Raw genomic sequence first — 21169 nt, 5'->3', positions numbered from 1 at the left:
TGGTTTAGTTACTCAGTCTTGTCAAACTCTTGTGACCCCATTGATTGTAGCCTGCCAGGCTCCTCTGTCCTTGGGATTCCCCAGGCAAGAATACTGGAGTGGGTTGCCATTTCTTTCTCCAAGGGATCTTCCCAACCCAAGGATCAAACCCGAAGATCCCCTGGAGAAAGAAACGGCAACCCAACCAGTCCATCCTAAAGGACACCAGTCCTGGGTGTTCATTGGAAGGAATGATGCTGAGGCTGAAACTCCAAGTACCTCATGCGAAGAGTTGACTCATTGGAAAAGACCCTGATGCTGGGAGGGATTAGGGGCAGGAGGAGAAGGGGATGACAGAGGATGAGATGGCTGGATGGCATCACAGATTCAATGGACATGAATTTGGGTGAACTCCAGGAGTTGGTGATGGACAGGGAGGCCTGCGATTCATGGGGTCGCAAAGAGTCGGACACGACTGAGAGACTGAACTGAACTGAACTTTACTGCTGAGCCACCAGAGAAGCTCGAATACATTCCCTTTAAGGAAAACAAGCAGTTAATTTACACTGATGGCTTGAAACTATCAATACTGCTAGAGTTTTTAGAAGAGATCTGAATAATTCTCCTTTTTTTCTTGCTAAGAGTTAGTCATTTATGTCCATGTTCATATTGTATTTAATTTTTTCTTTTCCAAAGAAACCATGCCATAAGAATTCCAATTCAATAACCAAAATTGTGTTCTAGAGTATTGGCACAAATGATTTGAAATTTAAAGAATCTTTTTATTAAGAGCAAATTTTCATGCCAGATCATGAATGCATCATAAAACTTATTAACCTGATGCGATTATTGCTCAGGTATTTCATTAAAGAGTTTATTACTTGTAATAGAAGCAAATCCTTTGTGTCAACAGGGGCATAAAGGGAAAAGTACTTGCTGTTCCAAAGAAAACTCAAAAGCAAGATTAAATCATCTTTATTAAATCTTTTAAAATATGGGTTGGCTTAGAACAACATTCCTTCATTGTATTAGATCACAACATAGTTTCTCTTGTCAGAAAGTATTTCTATTTTTAGGCTAAAGTGTATGCCCTACATTATTTCACTTTCTGGTCCTCTGTTTGCCTGAGTCTAGAATAATTGGGGTACTCTGGAATCTAGAATTCAGAAGGGGGCTTAAATTTGCAACCAAGTAATCTTACATATTTTATTTTGTACATTTAAAATATTATTCTATGGAGGAATCCATAGGTTTCATGAGCCTGCTGAAGGGGTTCATAGAGGTTAAGAACTTCTGCCCTCCTGTAACTCATACTAAAACTCTTCCATCAAATAAAATCACAATATATACCCCACTGCTTTTATTACTTTTATGAAACATTCTGTTTTCCACGACTCATCTCTCCCTTTAAAATATGTTCAAAATCTTTCCTTGACTCTCCACTCTTTCTGGGGTGATTCTGGTCATTTTAGCTCCTTCTAATAATGAACACTTTTCTATTGTAGTTCAAGCTTCAGGGTAGAACCAAAGATCCCTGACATTGTGAGGATATAGAGCCACATAGAGATTTGTCTTCTTCTTAGGCTTCAAAAGTAAAGCAGAAATGAGTCCAAACCCAAGGCATAAAGTTATTATCTCATGAGTTCATTTGAGGTAATACTTGTGTAGCCGCCTTCCTTAAAATAGCCTCTGCAACTCAGAAAAATGTGTGTGACTGTTCTTTTCAAAACAATTATTAGGGCCTTTTTTTAAAATCCAAAAACTCCTACGTCCATTAATTAATTAATTAACCTCTTCTTCTTATCTCATGACTAATATCTTTTCATTAGAGCAGATTGAAGGAATTTGTCCATGGTCACATATTAAGCTCCATAATGAGGCTATAACTGTTATCCTTTATCTGCCTTTGTATTCTCAAGTTTAAACAGAACTTTACCCTGAAGATTGAATGACAGATGACACCAAATCACCTCCATCTCTTCTTCCAAATAGGCAGGAGCTCCAGCAAGAAAGTATCTTGGAGTGACCCGGAAGAGAGGAGAGGGGCAGAAGGTGGTGGGGATTCATCTGGTCACTCACTTGTCCAGCACATGTGAATGGCTCAGTCATGACCCATTGGGCATGGGGCCCATTGATGGTGACTCAGGGATGGATGAGTGAAAGCCACACCTCCCCTGCATGGGGACATAGTGGTGGGGACAGGCAATAAAACAGAAAATAAATAGATGTATAATACAGCTTCGAGAAGAGAGAAGTGTCAACATTTAAGTGGAAGTAAGAGTGATGAAGAAAAATAAAAAAGGATCAGGGATAAGATCAATGGCCTTAAGGGGGTCACGCAAGGTTTAGGAGAGAAAGAAAGCCTGCAGAGGTTGTAAACAAAGTGCATGAATTCAGACAAGACATTGGCATCAAGCTTCCTGACACTGAATTGCAGTTCCATGCTGTAGGACTCCAGACAAGTCAATCCATCTCCCCAGGATTCAGCTTCCTGACCTACCTCACAATTTAACTGTGGGGTTGAACAAAGCTATTTGCATGTAGTATACCTAGTGCATTGCCTGGTGGGTGGCATGGACTCAATACACTTAGTTATTAGTGCTATTAAACATCTGGGTACAGTCTAGACATGAGATGGATGGTTCCAGTAATGCCAAGCGCTGACCTCAGCTGGCATTTTGCTTAAGCCATTTCAGGAGACATAGCAAATGTTCCATAGCCCCATACTGAATTATGATGCCATGGTCCTTCTCACCTCCCTTCCAAGCATCATTCCAATTAGGTCAAGACTAAAGAAAATACATGTATTGCTTGAAGTATGGTTCAGTTCTGCATTACCTACAGTCAAGAGAGCCTTCTTTTATAGTATATCAGACAGATGTTACAGAAAATTCTGAGGCTTTGGTGAAAGGTGTGATTTAGGCTGAGAAATAACCAATTTCTTTGTTATTCTGAGTTGGCACAACTAATTTAGACTCTGTCTTGGATGTGCACAGTCCGTCTTGTTCATTGTTGTTTCCTTGAGCCTAACCTCGTGCCTGGCCCACAGGAAAGGCTCAAGAAATATTTGTTAGATGAGTCCAAAAAAGTTTCTGGAACTCTTTCAGCTTCTGTGATGTAGGGGTGCTGTCTCTCTAGTCAGGTGTTGACATATCCTGATCTCCTCTAGTATGAATTTGTATCAATATAGAGGGCATCAGAAATAAAAGTGGTTTGTGTGGAACCTCATACACATTTGACCAAAAGTTATGTCAGAGTAAAGCTACTCAATTGAGGATGTGGAGCCATCTCTAATTCATTTGGTGACTTAAGAAGTTTCATGTCTTAAAGTTACAAAAATTAAGGCCATAAAAAATTTATGGTATTAGAAAATATTTATTTCTATTATATTCTCCAAATATAAGATTCAACCCTTCTCCTGAAGTGGAAAAAAAGACTGAGATTAGCCATATCATGGGATAATAATTCCTATCTTGGTTTAGTAATTGAATGTTTTAAAACTTGACACTTTCCAAAAAAGTGTTGAGATAATTTCTTCCCGGTTTTCCTAGCAGAAATATACAAAAGTCCAAGTCTGGTATTTGGGGGTTGTTTTTACTTACTTAATTAGTGTTAGAGCTTATAGAAATATTTCAATGGATTATCTGAGGCTTAAGAATCATGTAAAATTTCTCAGATGTAAGTGGGAAGTCTAAAGTTAATAATGGTAATAAAAGATCTTTTTTAAAAATTCATACCATAGCTACAAATAATCAGCTCTCAAGAACTATAAAGTGGCTGATATTTGAGCCCACTAGAAAGCTTACAAATTAGCCTGTCTCAGTTTCATGGATTTTGGCAAAAGACACTAGACTCTTTGGTCAGAGACAAAAGACAGTTTATTACTCTTAGCAATAGCAATAGCCAGAGTTAACCACATTTGCATGGTTCCCCAAGCCCTAATGCCTTGACATCATGAACCAGGCCAGATGACACCTACACATAGAATGGGTTATTTTAGAGGAGAGGAATCCCAACCTTGGGGAACCCAAGTCTTTTATAATAGACAGTAAACCGACCTGATCTTTCCCTTGGAGGGAGACATTAATGTAAGCAATAGTAAGCAAACTTTTGCCCAGAGGAGACACTCCATCTTCCAAGGCTGCTTGTTATATGAACATCCTTAGAAAGATAGTCTGGAACAAAGTCAGTGCTTTTCTCAGGAAACATACTGAAATGCAAGACCCATGAAAAATTGCTTTTCAACTCAAATATTCTAAAACATATTAAACAATGTTCTGTTTAAAACAAAACTCTGAAACTTGTTAAGGCACAAAGATTGTAGAGCCTAGCTTTGGTTGTTTGGTTTTGTGGCATTTAAGCAGCCTTTTGGAGGATAGGTATCAGTAGTAAGCATATGACTCTTCTGCCATAACATTTAATCTAAAATTTATAACTAAATAATGAACTCCTCTAAAAGAAATTGTTCATGTGATGTTTGCATAGTTAAAGATGATGACAATTCCAGGGATGTGGAACAGCAGGTTCTAATTTGGAAGTTTACTTAGCTGCTCGACTCCAAGATATACAGGGTTTAGAACAAAGGCTTGCAGACCAGAATTTCATCAAATGTTTCCAAAGAGATTTTGATATTCTTTATATTTCCTTCTAGGCTCCAGGCCTCTAATATTCAAAACCATTACAGTCAAAGACTTTTTTAGTGCTCAATCTTTTCTTTTCCCTACCATTCTTATGGAATAATACATACTTTTAGAGAAAAGGTATATTGATTAAATTATTATTCTTTAAACAGAGAATTTTATTATCAAATGTAGCCATTATACAATCATATTCACCCAATGGGTTTGTGTTGTGTGTCTACCTTTAAGATCTTCCAAATATGTCTTTTCTTTCAAGTTTTATGTTTCAGTTATTCAAAATTCATACCAATACTGTTCCTCCTCCCCCCAAGATAATTAAGTTAAAAGATATTTAACTTGATTAAAGTGGTGATTTATTTGGTCCTCTGGTGTTAGTCATTACAGTAATGCAAAGTAAACCAACAATAGTATCTGAATGGTTTTGTACTAAATTTGCATCCAAGCAAAAGAGGAAAAACTTAAAGAAAAGAAATATATGCCCTTTGCTAATTAAATTTCACTTTCCTCTTTGGAGTTAGATGATGCACAGTGGTTCCCAAAAGAACCAAAGAGTCTGAAACTGTATTTTTGTAGCACAAACACAGCTAAACACAGAGAAATTGCACCATTTATTACATTGCCATCAACAACTTTTCACATAATATAATACATTAGTGTTTAACTTTCCTCTCTGACCTGCACTATGATCATTGTCTCATGCCCTTAAAAATTATGAATATCAGACACTGAAAACATTAAAGAAATAGAGTAAAGATTTTAACACTATCTTAATAAGCACAGTATGTGCTTGTTACTTTATTGTTCTTCAGAACATGTTAAACATTTTTCCAAAGAACACTTGCAACATTAAAAACTATAATACTTTTCATTATATTTTTTATTATGAATACTGAAGCATCATTCACAAGAAAAGTACAACATAAAATGTTACGTGTGAAGCACTCCATTCACATCATACTGTAAACCAGAGTGGACTACTTTTTTGTAACTCCTTCCCTTTTTTTTGTTTTTCATTTTGAATTCTAGTTCAGTGATCTGCAAATTGGGATAAGCATACTCCTGGGGGCTACTTTCTGGAATCTTCCTTCAATGATTCATTAAAGGAAATCAATTTCTTGATCTTTAGGAAAAATCTGTTTCCTAGTTTCTTCTTCCTTATCTTCCCACTAAAAACTATTCTTCCACTTAAAAGAAAGCACATCTATTACCTTCCAGAAATCTTATTATGACAATATATCCCCAATTATAAAAACCTGAGGAACACTAATCAAAAAGGCAGTTTGAGATATTGGTGTAGGTGTGGACTAGAAAAATGACTCTAATGACTATACAATAATACTTCTTAAGCTTAGATATTTCCAATAATTTTCTTTCAACAAATCTATAGGCTGAGCTAATCAAGTTATCAACTGATTTATCATTACAACAAATTTTTTTTGTTAATTTAAAGAATGTAGTGACACTGCTATTATAAAAAATTTTCAACTCCCCATCAATTTTTATTATTCTTGAGAATATTTCATCTATTTAAAAATGTAAACTTTATATTAAATGCCATATTGCTATATTTTTAAATGGATGAAGATGAATATCAAATAGAGATGGTATTTAAATTCCTCTGGAACTATTTGAGTGATATAAATATTCTCTATTATAAACATAGATTTTAAATGCCATCAAAAATAAATAAATAATCATTGAAATTGCATATTTTGCTGTCATTTAAATTTATGGTAAAAAAAAAAGTGAGATGTTGACTTATAAATGAAAGAAAGTACTTAGCTTTTCTAATTATTTTAAAGGCTACACAAGCATTAAAGCTTGGAGACCCTGCCACAGTTCTTATTCCCAATTGGTACCTGCTCACAATAGGGTTCCATCTTTAACTCTGGAATTTTTTTAAGGATTTAAAATTTAATCCAATTAATCCACATAATCCAATTTCTCCTAAAATATTTTAGAAAATAATTTCTGATGGATTCTGACTAGAAATCATTAAAATAGAAAGATTGGGGAACATTGAGGCTTTATTTCATTGCTTTTCTTGGTTTGTTAAGATTCTTGAATAAAGTATCTATTTTAAAAGCGGCCAGGAGTGAGCAAAATTCAGAGAGACTGAGAGAAGGGAAAATACAAAAAATAAAGTAAAAATATCATTGCTGATGTTGTGGATGGTGGTTTGCTGTGCTGTGCTTAGTCGCTCAGTCATGTCTGACACTTTGCTACCCCATGGACTGTAGCCAGCCAGGCTTCTCTGTCCATGGAGATTCTCCAGGCAAGAATATTAGAGTGGGTTGTCATGTCCTTCTCTAGGGGATCTTCCCAACCCAGGGATCGAACCCAGGTCTCCTGCATTACAAGTGGATTCTTTACCATCTGAATCACCAGGGAAGCCCAAGAATACTAGAGTGGGTAGCCTATCTCTTCACTAGTGGAACTTCCTGACCCAGGAATTGAACCAGGGTCTCATGCATTGCAAGAGAATCCTTTACCAGCTGAGATACCTGGGAAGCCTGATGGTGGCTTATGGAGGAGTATATTTTTAAAGGACAAGATTTTCCCACTCAAGGCACTTATAAGATCATAATTTAAACATCTAGTTGGAAGGAAATGAGCATACTCCCTTTCAAATTCACATTTTAAGTACTTCTTTACAGTGAAAGGAGAGCTTGGGTCTGCTGCACATTGCCTGCAAAGTCAGTAAAAGCCGTAGGATTTGGCTTCACTCCTACAAAGTATAGGACACTGGCTCCATCAGGTTGTTGGGAACTCTACAGCTTAACTGTAGAACTTCCTCCAAATTGCTAGGAGTTCCCTAAGAGTTTCAAGGTAAGGTAAGAGTTTCAAGCCTTCCATGAGTCTTTCAGACCTGAGGCTGAAATGCTCAAGCCAAATGGAAAGCATGCCTGAAATGCTGCAGGGTTTACATCTGAAAGCACAGGGAGAGAAAGGACAGCCTCAGTGGAAAAAAATGTTCAGCAGTGGCAGAAATATAGGAGGAGGGGGAGATAAGCATGGCTGCCGACATGGCAGAGCTCAGCTGTTTCCACTGATTGGCTCTATTTATCCAAGTTTGTGTCCTCTGCTGCACACAGAGCCACTTCAACGAGCTTGTCCCTCATGGTCGTTTTATGGCACTCTGTGCAGCCATAAACACCACAGATTTCATCTGGATCAGGCCTGTTCTGACAGACAACCTTGGTGATTGAATACCATGTGAAATATGAGTCTCAATATTTGTGGACAATCATCTCCCAGCAAGTCCAAAATTTTCTCAATCCTTGTAACCTGGAAAAGACTTTAAAGACTCACGCAGACGTTTATAGAGGCACATATGTCAGAGGTGGTCCTGGAAGAGTAGGGTAAAAGGTGAAATAATAGATGTCAAGGAGAATTGTTGCAGGGCCTGCTCACCTGCAGTGAATGGCTGTACTCATTGTGGAAGAATTATTATATCTCTGACTACTCCAGAGAGAGCCACCACTTTACTGCGGCATGTGGCAATAACTTGATTTTTGGTGGTGAAAAATTAGGCTCTCTCATTGGAAAAACATTTGGGATTAAAAAAAAAAAAAAAACTTCCATCTATTATTAAATATCAATATATTAAATTCCTGTGATAGTTTATACCTCTTTGCTCTTTACTTATGACTTGAAACAGCTTCTCCATTCCCTCTGCTCTGGGTACTCACAGCCCTTTTCCAGAGAGTGTGGAGACATAAAATTGTGGCACCATCTTGCACCTAAGACTGCCATGGAGGGACTTTACCCTTTCAGTAAGTTCTATCTTGCTGCAAATGGCACTTTCACATTTTTATTTCACTCTCTATGGATCTGAAAACCTGTACTTTTTATGATTCTGAGATCTGTTAAAGCTATTTTAACATTGTCGTTGTTGTTCAGTCGCTAAGTTGTGTCAGAGCCTTTGAGACCCCATGGACTGTAACACGCCAGGCTTCCCTTTCCTTCACTATCTCCTGGAGTTTGCTCAAACTCATGTCCATTGAGTCGGTGATGCCATCCAACCATCTCATCCTCTGTCATCCCCGTTTCTTCCTGCCTTCAATGTTTCCCAGCATCAGGGTCTTTTCCAATGAGTGGGCTCTTTGCAACAGGTGGCGAAAGTTTTAGAGTTTCAGCTTCAGCATCAGTCCTTCCAATGAATATTCAGGGTTGATTTCCTTTAGGATTAACTGGTTTGATCTCCTTGCAGTCCAAGGGATTCTCAAGAGTCTTCTCCAATACCACAGTTCGAAAGCAGGACTCCTACCTGAATCAAATATCCATGGCAGGAAGGAGCCCGGGGGGACTGGTCTTTGGCATAGGTGATTTGTCTTCAACAAAGTGAACTTACTTACTTTTATCTTGTATTTGCTCAAGGACAGCCTTGTTACAAAGGCTTCACCAAAATTACGCAGCTATCACTCTTCTCAGAGCCAGATCCTCAGTCTGCAAAGCTCAGGGCAAGGTTACCTGATCTTTGCACTGGTCTCCAAGGATATAATCTGCAGGAATCTGGTGAAGGACTTTGGGGCACAGAGTGGAGGGGAGGGCTCTGGAGTGCTATTTTGGAATTCCTTATTAATTAGAACAATAATCATGTTCCTTTGCTTGCGATTCTCTTCCATACCCTCAAGGTAACTGTATGTAGATTCACTTGGAGCAAATAATCAAGGGGAAAAAAATGTGTTTGCAGCCCTCTTCTGTAATTTAAATATTTTTCTTTGAAACAGCAAATTTACTTTGAGCAGATGTTCTCTCTACAGAGCATGATCCTGCTACGAGAGGTAAATTTTCCATCAGAGACCCAGGTGACAGCCCCACGATTCTGGCACAGGCAGCCCGAGTGGTTGCTGGTCAAGGGGGGCCCTCCTCAGCCTCTTGTTTCTTCCTCCTCCGGGGTAGGAGGACGCAGCTGGGCTGGGTATAAACACTGGGTTTGCAACACAAGGTGACTTGGCCAGCACTGAGCCAGGGCTGGGGCAGCTCCTAAGCCCTTCTTTCCTCAGCATCAGAAGTGCTTATACTCCTTATCTACATGCTCATTAACAAATCTTTATTGAGCCACTCCCAAGAGCGCACCGAGATGAAAAAGTGTGAGATCCAGAGATGGTCGGGCTCCATGCCCCCTCCGAGCTCTGTTAGTGTTTAGTCGCTCAGTCATGTCCAACTCATTGTGACCCCATGGAGCCCGCCTGGCTCCTCTACCCGTGGAATTTTCCAGGCAATAACACTGGAGTGGGTTGCATGCCCTCCTCCAGGGGATCTTTCCGATCCAGGGATCAAACCTGCATCTCTTATGTCTCCTGCATTGACAGGGGAATTCTTTACCACTAGCGCCACCTGGGAAGCCAGTGTTGGGACCTTGGCAAATTATGAACTCCTTTCAACCTCAGTTTCCTCTACTTTTTGGCGTCCCTGGTGGCTCAGAGGTTAAAGCATCTGCCTGGAATGCAGGAGACCCGGGTTCGATCCCTGGGTCGAGAAGGAAATGGCAACCCAGTCCAGTACTCTTGCCTGGAGAATCCCATGGAGGGAGGAGCCTGGTAGGCTACAGTCTATGGGGTCACAAATAGTCGGACAACTGAGAGACTTCACTTTCACTTTCCTTTACTTTAAAAGAGGGGAAGAGTAATGTTAGTCCCTAATGAGGAGGGATTCAGCGAGGATACAATGACAACAAGGTTTGTAAAGGGCTGAGTCCATTGAAAGAACTTGTAGCTATTAGGCAAACTGTTTTTGACAGGCTGTGAGCAGAAGTCAAGTAATCCCATCGGGCAGGTCCTATAGTGGTCTGTGTCACTCTCAGATCACAAAAAAGTCCTCGGATCAGTTCTTGTGCCAAGAAGAGTCTCCTTTCAGAAAGTCAAATATTTGATATAAAATCAAATCCTACAGCTCTGTTTAATTGAGAGCTTCTCTCCACCCAGCTTGCCACAGGCCGGGAAGCCCGAGTGGGGGAAGGGAGAGGAGCCAGTCTCCTCTTCCACTCTCCTGGCTCTGTCTCCTACCCACTCCGTAGCTGTGATGGTGGACTTCTCCAAGGTTAGGGGCAGAGGAGATTACAGGATAGGGCCCAGAGGACAGTGGGGAGATCCAGCGTCTGGCACTGAGGCTCTGTGCTTGGCAGAGCCTCAGAGCTGCCTCCTGTCATGGGCAGGCGGCCCCAGCCGCCGCGCTTCCCCTTTGCAGTTCTCAGCCAGTGTCACCTGCCCCAGCCCTTTATGTTGCTCCCCCTACTTCCAGGGGCCCTTGTCAAGCTCCCTCAGTTTCTCACTTGACTGGAGAGAGAAGAAAGCACATCCCTCCTCCTTCCTCATGTAGAAGGACACGGCCCTGCAACCACAAATCTCGCAGAGGTCAGTGGGGCAGAGGTCAGTGAGCTGGCTGTCAGCTTCAGTGGATTTTCCATCATTTTGCTGTTCCCCGTCCACTCTTCCCTTTCTTCCAGTGCCCTGGTTGGTGCTGAGCGAGATTTTTCCCGGAGGAATTCGAGGACGTGCCATGGCTCTAACTTCCAGCATGAACTGGGGCATCAATCTCCTCATCTCTCTGACATTTTTGACGGTGACGGGTAAGAACTTGCTTTTCCCTAAGGCCTTTTATGCTCTTAGGACAGGTGTTAGGGAAGTACATCACCTGAAAAACACTTTCTTGTCAACATTTTCAAACACTCAAAAGTAAAGAGGATGGCCGTGAACCTGGTGTACCCACCACCCAATTTAAACAATTATCAATCCTTAATTCAGTCATGACCCCACTTGTTCTGCCCACAAATTACCTTAAGTCATGTTCCAAACACATCTCTAAAGTTTCAACAGAGACCTCTAAAAGATAAGACATTTAAATACTATGACTACATAGCATTTTCACCCCTAAAAAAAATACTACTAATAATCCCTTGGTATCAAGTATCCAGTCTGGGTTCACATCCTTTCAATTGTTTTATAATTATTTTTTATACCTTATTTGAATCACAGTTCAAATAACTGATTTACAATTGATTGGTATGTCTCATAATTTACAGGTTTCAACTCTATGTTTCTTCCCTCCGCACACTTTATATTTTTAATAAAGAAGCTGGGTCATTTGTTTCATAGACTTTTTCCCAGGCTGGTTTTGCTCATTGTAGTCATATCATATGACCTCCTGTCCTTTGTGTTTTTCCTATAAACTGCTATTTATCTGTGAGTGCTCAGTCACTCAGTCATGTCTGACTCTTTGTGACCCCATGGACTGGAGCCTGCCAGGCACCTCTGTTCATGGGATCTTACAGGCAAGAATGCTGGAGTGGGTTACCATTTCCTTTTCCAGGGGATCTTCCCAACCCAGGGATCTAATCCGAGTCTTTTGCGTCTCCTGCATTGGCAGGTGATTCTTTACCCCTAGAGCCACCTGAGAAGCCTATTTATCTGTAGAAGCTAGAAAAGATTTAGCTTTTCTTGTTTATTTGCAAACCTCTTCCCAGGTGATGGCGTGTGTCCTGCTATTAGAGGCATGTCCTGTCTGTTTGTCTCCCACCTTGTCGTGTCTGGACCTTTGAGGATCATTGCCCAGATCCATTATTTTCCTTCCATTATCCCTAAAAGACCCCGATGCTAGGAAAGATTGAGGACAGGAAGAGAAAGGGGCGACAGAGGATGAGATCACTGAATAGTATCATTGACTCAATGGATATGAGTTTGAGCAAACTCTGGGAGATGATGATGAAGGACAGGGAAGCCTGGTGTGCTGCAGTCCATGGGGTCACAAAGAGTCAGATACAACTGAGCAACTTAACAACAACTGAATTTTTATCAGCAGTATTTCTCTAAGGAGAAAATTCTTCTCATTAGTTGTTTGCCTGCCCTGAAGTATGGATCATATACTAGATTCATATACTAGCAAGATTAGTGTTTGAAACTTTCTCTTTATTTTCTAGTTTTCAAAATAATAAGGTGGTTCCCCAGCATCCTCAAAAACTAATGAGTTGAGTTTTCTTTATTTTATATGCATATATATATATAAAATACATAAATTTTAAATAGTGTGTATATATATATATATACATAATATAGAGATAATATATACATTTTCAGAAGTGGTTCATGCGTGCATACTTAGTCTCTCAGTCATGTCTGACTCTTTGCGACTCCATGGATTGTAGCCCACCAGGCTCCTTTGTCCATGGGATTTTCTGGGTGAGAATATTGAAATGGGTTGCCATTTTCTTTTCCAGGGGATGTATACTCAAAAAAATATATATCTAGAGGGAAAAACAAGAGTCTTTGAACTCATGTACTTCTGAATCTTGTTGACCACTTTCTTTTTTCTTTTTTAGTACATCTACTTTTGGAAGTGAACTTTTGGAGTTATTAATTAAACTTAGCTTGTGTTTTTAATAAAATTTTTAAATATTTATGTCCCACATTTTTGGAAATAGTCCAAGATGAAACAAAGGAACTGGTCATTTGCACCAGCCATACATCTCCTGCTGAGATCACACACATAGATCCATGCCCTTCACCTTCTCTCTCTCTCTCTCACACACACACACACACTTACACGACATTTATATAGAGAAAGAGAAATATAAAAGAAAGAATGGAAATGATGGAGGACAAGTAAAGATGATACAAATCTCTGGGAAGGATGGCTAATATACAGGATGAGCTGATGAAGACTCAAGTTCTGAGTGGACTTTTAGAACAAATGTTTGGAAAGCATATTCATTTATTAAAAAAAAATCCTGGTATGATCTCAGACCTGTAGATGATATTTCATTGGACTAAGTTTGAAATTCTATACTTCTTTTCAAAAATCAGTTTTCCAAGTAAAAGATATAAGGGTTCAGCTTGACAGCAAGCCCTTGGGCACTGACTTTTAGTGCAATGTCAGCTGTACCAATAAAAGAAGAATGTTCTGGAGACACAGACATACCCTCCTGTGGTCATAATACAGCTGGGTACTGCTTTCAGCTCTGAGTAAAATATTTTTAGAGAGTTTCAGTGTGTCCCCCAAGGAGGGCACCCTGGGTGACATGGGCACATGACCTATGGTCTGTGAAGAACAGTTGCAGGAACTCGGGGTGTTTGACTTGGACAAGAGGATGCTCAGGAAGGGATGGAGGTGCATTCAAATATTTGCGGCATGTCTTGAAGAAGGAATGAGAAGGTTGATGCAGAGAACAAAACAGAGCCTCTGAACCCAAATTCCCAGAAGGGAGACTTGGCTTTAGAAATGAGTGAGAAGTATGTTTGAACAGACAGGGCTGATTCACAATGAAGTGTACATCTTTGTAAGTGGTGAGCTCCCTGTCACTGTAAGTACTCAGACAGAAAAGGGGACAAGTTTGATGAGATGAGCTTTCCCCAACCACCACCTTCTACATTTCTGATTTTATGCTCCAGAGAGGGAAGGAGGACCAAATCTTTAAACTCTTTATTAAGTATTCGCTTGGGGGAAACCATGCATCAGGAGCAAGAAAGGCAAGAGAGAGCAGACTTTAATTAAAATTGCCAGGAGAACTGCAGTGCTGGTCTTTTTTGCCTCTTGAACCCTCCTCAGCACAGCTGGCCTACAAGTGCTTAATATGTGTAGATCCTTCCACTCTGCATTTACCAAACTGCCTTCTTGCATAATTGCTCAGTCAGTGTTCCTGACTGACTAGCTGTGATTTGTGGCCACTCCAAGGGCTATTTGCACTGTTTCAGTCTGTGGCTGGTCTGAGCCAGGCTCCTCGTCTCGGCTCCTGGCTACACTGGACTTTCTGTTGTGCACAGGATGCCGCAATACAAGGTCATACTCAAGTGCATTGGGGGCCGCCTCTCACTAGCTACCTTACCTTGACCTTGGTCAGTACTACAAAGGGACAGTACCTCTGGCAAGAAGCCGTCAGAGGAAACACTAGGTTAGCAGATAAGATCCATCAAAACCTGGAGGATCCTGCTTCTTCCTGATGCTTCTTAGCAAGTTAATATCCTTCATTCAAACCATTATCACTTTTTTTCCCTCTGAATCCAGGAAGCAGCATTGCAAATACAGTGCCAGCTACTAAAATGATGAAATGCTGCCAACATGAAGTGATTTATTCAAGTCAGAGTAAAGAAGGGGGAGCTCATTCCAAGAAGAGTCCATTTGTATAAATGTCTTTACAAATGTCGACCAAATAGAAACCAAACTGCCATGGCAGTGATTCCCGAGAGAGGAACTGTAGGGGGTGATGAGAGAGGAGAGTGCCTACTTTCTGCTTTATGTGTTTCTGTGTTATTAGAGGTTCTTTTTGTTTGTTTTGCAACGAACATGTCTATTACCATTTTGAAAACAAAAAGTATGTTCACCAAGAAAATGGCATTGAGTTTAAATTGTGATCCTTACAAGACTGTTATTCACTTCACCAGAGAGAGCTGGGGTTGTTTGTGAAAATGAACCTTTCAGATGCTGGCTATATTTTTAATTTGTGATTGCTATTTCTCTGGCTACTACTGGCATGTTTGAAAATACATATGTTTTTATATGTGTCCTAAGAAGCATCTATCCACAAATAGGATGGAAGCCACACAAAATGCATCTCTAACTAGTTTCTTTTGTCTCCCCCAGATCTCATTGGCCTGCCGTGGGTGTGCTTTATATATACAGTTATGAGTCTAGCATCCCTGGTTTTTGTTATTGTGTTTATACCTGAAACAAAGGGATGCTCTTTGGAACAAATATCAGTGGAGCTGGCAAAAGAGTGAGTATTGTGTGTGTTGCTCTCTGAACAGCACTCTTAGCTCAAAAATTCAGCTTTTATATACAATGAAATGATAATATCTGAAATTATTTTAGGATATATGCTTTGGTGGGGAACCATATCTCAAAAAATAATTCTAGTTTCTCTGCTATGTGTTTAATTTGCATAATTCACCTAAGAATTTAGAATAAGCATGGTTTTTTAGTCTTCCAAAGCTCTTTTCAGTAATGATTGAAGAACCTCTCCCGTCTCTGTGCCTCCCCTCACAGGAGTGGTTTTTTTGCTTGGGGGTTTCAGATTGGTCCCAGAATGACATGCTCACCCTGTGCTAAAATAGTGGGCTTCAGCCTTCTGTATCACACTGGTAGGTTTCTTGAAGTTCTAAACACCCATTAAGGCTAAGATTACCAGGAAAACTCTTGGGCTTAAATGTCTAGAATTATTCCAAATATGGCACAAAGTATGTTATGCAAGATGAAGAGTTTCCTAATGAATAGGCAATTAGAACAAAGGTTAAATAAAACTCACATGGAGAGATTGCTTAAACAATTCAACACAGCAGTGGGCTGCAGAAAACCCCTGTTTTCTTTAGGAACAGAACTCACAACTCTGAGTGATGAAACTGGTCTGCGGGAGGAGGTGATCAGTGCACAGAGGTCAGGGATGAAAGGGAACTTGCTGCTCTTCCTAGCTTTTAATCATTCTACTTGAAATACAGGAATACTTGTGCTTAGGCTGTAACATGACAGGAGGAAAATATATATTTACAGTTTGATTTTCTTCTAAAAATACTTCCAGTACACTAGAGAGAAATATTATGATGGCTAAAGAAATTTGTAAGCACAGTGATTCTTCAGCTTTTGTCTGAAGGAAGAATAAACCTGAGGGCTGAACTGACATCCACTGACAGGTACATGTGTGCAAATATATAGACCGAGTTTTTAATCCTGGTTTAAAAGTATTATATAATAATTATTTGTTATTATTATTATTAGGGTACAAAGGAAGTAGGAGTATGGACGATTTTTACTTTGTACTTTATATACTTTATTTATTTATTTTTTTGGCTTTTATTTTTGTTTTACAAGTAATTATCTGGTCCTTCAGTAATTAGGACTCGGTGCTCTCACTGCCAGGGCCTGGGCTCAATCCCTGATTGGAGAACTAAGATCTCATAAGCTGAGTGGGGCAGCCAAAAACAAACAAACATAAAAAGGCTTACATTTTAAAGACATTTCCTTTTAGTAAGCAGAAAAACTTTTCTCTTAATTCAGCATAAATATCAACTGTAAGGCTAATTTTTGATGCAGATAAGGCCTTATTTTATAAGTATTCAATGAAAATGAAAATTATTCACTTACAAAAAAAATATGTATATATATAGTTGTCATGAAAGCCAGATATCCCCTTGGCCTGGTCAGAGCATTGTCTGGCTCTATACAAGTTAAAGTCAAACAATTGGATTTCTTGGTGAGCGCAGAATCTGAACAAGACAATTAATTACACATACATGATTTACATAAGGAATATCTTCAGACCTTAATAACGCATTCATCTGTAGACTGAAAACATGTCTGACAGAGGCAGGCCTTTTCCAGAACTGAGATGCCAGGACCCTGTTGACATCCACCTCTGTTGGTCACCCTTTACTTCTCATCCTTTCCTAAGAGCTTGTTTCACATCAGTGGTCTGTTTAGATATAAAACCTTCTCCCCAGATGTAGTGGCTTGAAATACACTAGTTGCTATTTCCCATGATTCTTTGGTTTGGCTGGGTGGGGCCCCTGCTCATTTCACCTGAGCTCAGTCACGTGACTCCAGCATCAGCAGGAAGGGCAGCTGGTGGAAGATGCTGACATAGAGGGGAGTTTCAGTTCTCTTTGGGTGGCCTCATCCTCCATGAGGCTAATGTGGCTTCCTCACCTGTCAGACTCTGGGCAGCATTCCCAGGTAGTGGAGGCAGAAGCTGCAAGGTTCCGTGAGGTTTCCATTCTGGAAGTCCCGCTACATCACTTTCATCAATTTCTATTGTCAGTACAAGTCCTAAGGCCAGCCCAGATTCACATAGAGAGTGACTTATGTCTTGATGAAATGAAGGGCAAAGGTCTTTTGTTTGTTTGTCACATTTAACCTATCACATCTATTCTTTCTTTTTTTTTTTTTAAGTCATTTATTTATTTGGCTGCACCAGGCCTTAATTGAAGCATGTGGGATCTAGTTCCCTGCTGCTGCTGCTGCTAAGTCATTTCTTGGTGAGAAGTAGTGTCCAACTCTGTGCGACCCCATAGACGGCAGCCCACCAGGCTCCCATGTCCCTGGGATTCTCCAGGCAAGAATACTGGAGGGGGTTGCCATTTCCTTCTCCAATGCATGAAAGTGAAAAGTTAAAGTGAAATCACTCAGTCGTGTCCAACTCTTAGCGACCTCATGAACTGCAGCCTACTAGGCTCCTCTGTCCATGGGATTTTCCAAGCAAGAGTACTGGAGTGGGGTGCCATTGCCTTCTCCACTAGTTCCCTGAGCAGGGAATGAACCCAGGCCTCCTGCATTGGGAGCTCAGAGTCTTTGCTACTTTGGACTGTGATGGAAGTCCCACCCCTACTGTTTCTTGAAAGTCTTTTACCTCCTGCATGCATGCTAAGTCACTTCAGTCATGTCCAACACTTTGCAACACTATGGACTGTAGCCCGACAGGCTCCTCTGTCCAAGGGATTCTCTAAGCAAGAATACTGGAGTGGGGTGCCATTTCAGTCTCCAAGGGATCTTCCCAACCCAGAGATCGAACCCGCATCTCTTACTTCTCCTGCATTGCAAGTGGATTCTTTACCACTAATGCCACCTGGGAAACCCTTTTACCTCCTAAGAAACACTTTTTCCCCCTGGGGCTTCTTCTCCTACTTCATCAACTCTTAATTCCTTCTTTCTCCTTCTACTCCTACATGATAGTTATCTTTGATATCTTAGCCATACATCCTTTTGCCTTAAGGCCAAATCTTCATCTTCAAAGCCTTGAGTAACCCTAGCCCTGGATAGTAGTCCTTTCTCCTGGATCTTCAAGATTTTCTAGTCCTAGTTTCTTTTTATGTTGCCCTAGCTAAAATTCTTGTGGTTTCACTTCCTTAAGTACTTTATAAAATTTTGGTTTCCAGGGATGGTCTTGACCCATTATCTTTCTTATGTAACGTCTACAGTGCCTAGATTAAAACTGATTCCTAGTGGATGACTGAAAAACATCCACCATGTGGTCTGTCGATCCAATGCTGAATTCACTGTATGTGGGTATTAGATTGCAGGCAACAATACAAATCATAACAGGTTTTGATCTGTGGATCATAGGATGAGATTTAATCTATGACCTAACAGTCATAGAGGAGAAAGAGGTATGTGTTCAGAAAAGGGAGATGAATGGGCTTCACCATACTGCTCCCTTCCCACAACTGCAGAGATTACTCATTCAGCTCTTTGTTGATGATCTACTAGGGACTAGACACTGTATTAGGAAAGAACTGAAGGTATCCAGAGTTCATAACTTCCTTATTTGAAGAGGCAGACCAGAAAACAGACCATCGCAATACACTGTGTTGGCAAGTGCAAAGGAAGGTCACATGTGTTGGGGAAGAGAATTCCTTTAAAGGTAAGGGTTCGTTACCATTCTGGTGAGCAGTATTAATTTAAAAAATTGAAGTAGGGAGAAAGCAGTAATGAATGAACTGAACAAGACTATGCATCACTCATTATTGCACTCTCTTTTAAAAAGTCTGAAAGCAGAATGTTCTCAATGAATTAAAGTTAAGAAACTTTTAGATCTTTCTTTTTCATATGGGACTGTCAGAATGTATCAAACTTCAAACCAAATGAAAATTTGAAGACAAAACTTAAGAAAAGCCAGTCTTCCTATCCAGTAGACCTTCAGAATAAGGCATTCGTAAGAACATAGTGATTTGGGTGGCTAAAATTCAACAAAACGTATGCATTAGAATTGAGGGTAGGGAAGAAATTCGTCTAAATTAGCAAAACTCTGCATTATGAAATGTTTTTGAAAGAATCACATTTCTGTTCCTTTTGAGTCAAACAATTACTCAAACTTAAATCCATACCCTCTCCAAGAAAGTTTTACATCGCAAATTAGGAGAGATCCAAAAGCCAAAGGCAGACTCTTCTTGTGCCAGGAGGTTGATGTAGAACAGAAACAGATAATGGCACAGGTGTGAATTATGAAAGATGAGTTGGCAAAACAGTTCTGCATTTTGAATTCATTTCTAGCAGCAGCAAGCAGCAGTATCTACCTGGGTTGCATTCTTGCAGAGAAGCCCAGCACCTGAGGGCAGAAAGGAAACAGTTGCTTTCAGAAATCTTGGTTAACTGATTTCTACAACACCAAAGAACCTGGGACAAGTCTTAGCTTGAAGCAGCAGATTGGCCAATGCTTTAAAAATTAAGAAGCAAGCAGCCTGAATGGTGTAAATTGACCAAAGTTATGTATGAAGTATGGGTGTTAAACAAGGTTCCCTGGAGGGAAATGGTGGAGACAAAACTAGAAGTAAAATACATAATTTTATTGAAAATGTATTGAACTAGCTAAGTGAATATGGGGTGGCAGAAAGCCCCAGGGAACTTGAGAGGACATGAAAGTTGAAGAAAACTTGAAGATGGAGGAAGGCCACAGCTGAGCTAAGAAAGTCTTTCTGAACTTAGAAGTTGGTGAAACAAAGAATCAACTTTTGTTACCAGGGAAACACAGAGTTCAGATGTTATGTCCAGTGATTTTCTAAGCAAGAAAGGAAACTACTTATAACATCGAATTAACTTCAAATTTGATACTCCATTCCACTTAATATTTTCGTTTCTCATATTTAGAGCTGGCTTCTTTTCCTTCTGTTTCTACAAGACTGAGAAAACACATCTTCTTCCAAAGTTGTTAAATTTTTTGTAAGATAAACAATGACTCAGCGGAGAGGTCAGAAAAGATCTCACTAATAATGTAATTTGAAAGGATTTTATTTTGAACTCGTGCCCTGCCAGCTACAAACACAAAATGGGACACTTGCCATGTGTGCTATTTCAGCTGTGACTTTCATTCTTTTCCTCGATTTAAGTGGAAGCAATTAGAGAAACACAAGTTAATGTTTTGTAAATATTTTAGCTCTGAGGCTTAGATTATTTTTCACTTTTAGCAGCTAATTTTATGTGGCCATTCCTTCATTCATTCACACAAATTCATTTATTCTCTGAATATTTACCGAGCATCTGTTCCATGCCACACACTGCTCTAAGTGCTATAACATTAATCAGTGAGCAAAGTGCCGTAAGAATTAAGATAGTAAATGTGTGTGTGTGTGTGTTGGGTGGGTACTTTGAATTGGTGATCTGAGAAGATATCCTGAAAGATAACATTTCAGATAAAAACTGAGTGCTTATAGTCAGTCCTGCAAAGAGAGAGGGAAAGAAAATTCATGCAGAGAGAATACTAGTGCAAAGGCTACAGTAACATACTTGACCTGTTCTAAGAACTGAAAGATGCCCAGGAGGAGGCTGCAATCTTTGAGATTCAGTGAGAAAGTCAGTGGAAATGGATGTGACTGAGTGTGGATTTCATTCTAAGTGCAATGGGAAGCTACAAAAGTACTTTAAGCAGGGAAGTGACGTGACCTGATTTACTTTAAGGTGTGCCAAGCTAGTGTCTGCAGGCACACAGCTGCACAGGGCAGAGAAAGCACACGAGAACAGGGCTGGGCCCCAGGTTCAATCCCCCTCATACCTCCAGGGCCCCTCCCATGCTGCCCGGCCATTGCCCACGTCCATTGTCTATGAACTGCCTCTCCTGGACAACTGCTCAACAC

At 40.1% G+C, this 21169-nt stretch overlaps 1 protein-coding gene across 3 annotated transcripts in view; it reads left to right on the top strand.

Annotated features, from left to right (window-relative positions):
* The window catches only part of SLC2A12 (solute carrier family 2 member 12), a 75919-nt gene that overhangs the window by 41038 nt on the left and 13712 nt on the right, over positions 1 to 21169 (top strand). For all 3 annotated transcript variants that reach the window (XM_070796202.1, XM_019967463.2, XM_019967462.2), the window contains exons 3-4: positions 11071 to 11193; positions 15198 to 15330. In XM_070796202.1, coding sequence (XP_070652303.1) covers positions 11071 to 11193; positions 15198 to 15330 — 256 coding nt within the window. The remainder of the gene's footprint in view (positions 1 to 11070; positions 11194 to 15197; positions 15331 to 21169) is intronic.

This window comes from Bos indicus, chromosome 9 (assembly GCF_029378745.1).
Source record: "Bos indicus isolate NIAB-ARS_2022 breed Sahiwal x Tharparkar chromosome 9, NIAB-ARS_B.indTharparkar_mat_pri_1.0, whole genome shotgun sequence".
Classification (NCBI taxonomy): Eukaryota; Metazoa; Chordata; class Mammalia; order Artiodactyla; family Bovidae; genus Bos; species Bos indicus.
Note: the sequence above shows the minus strand (reverse complement) of the source record. Positions and strands in the feature narration are given on the sequence as shown.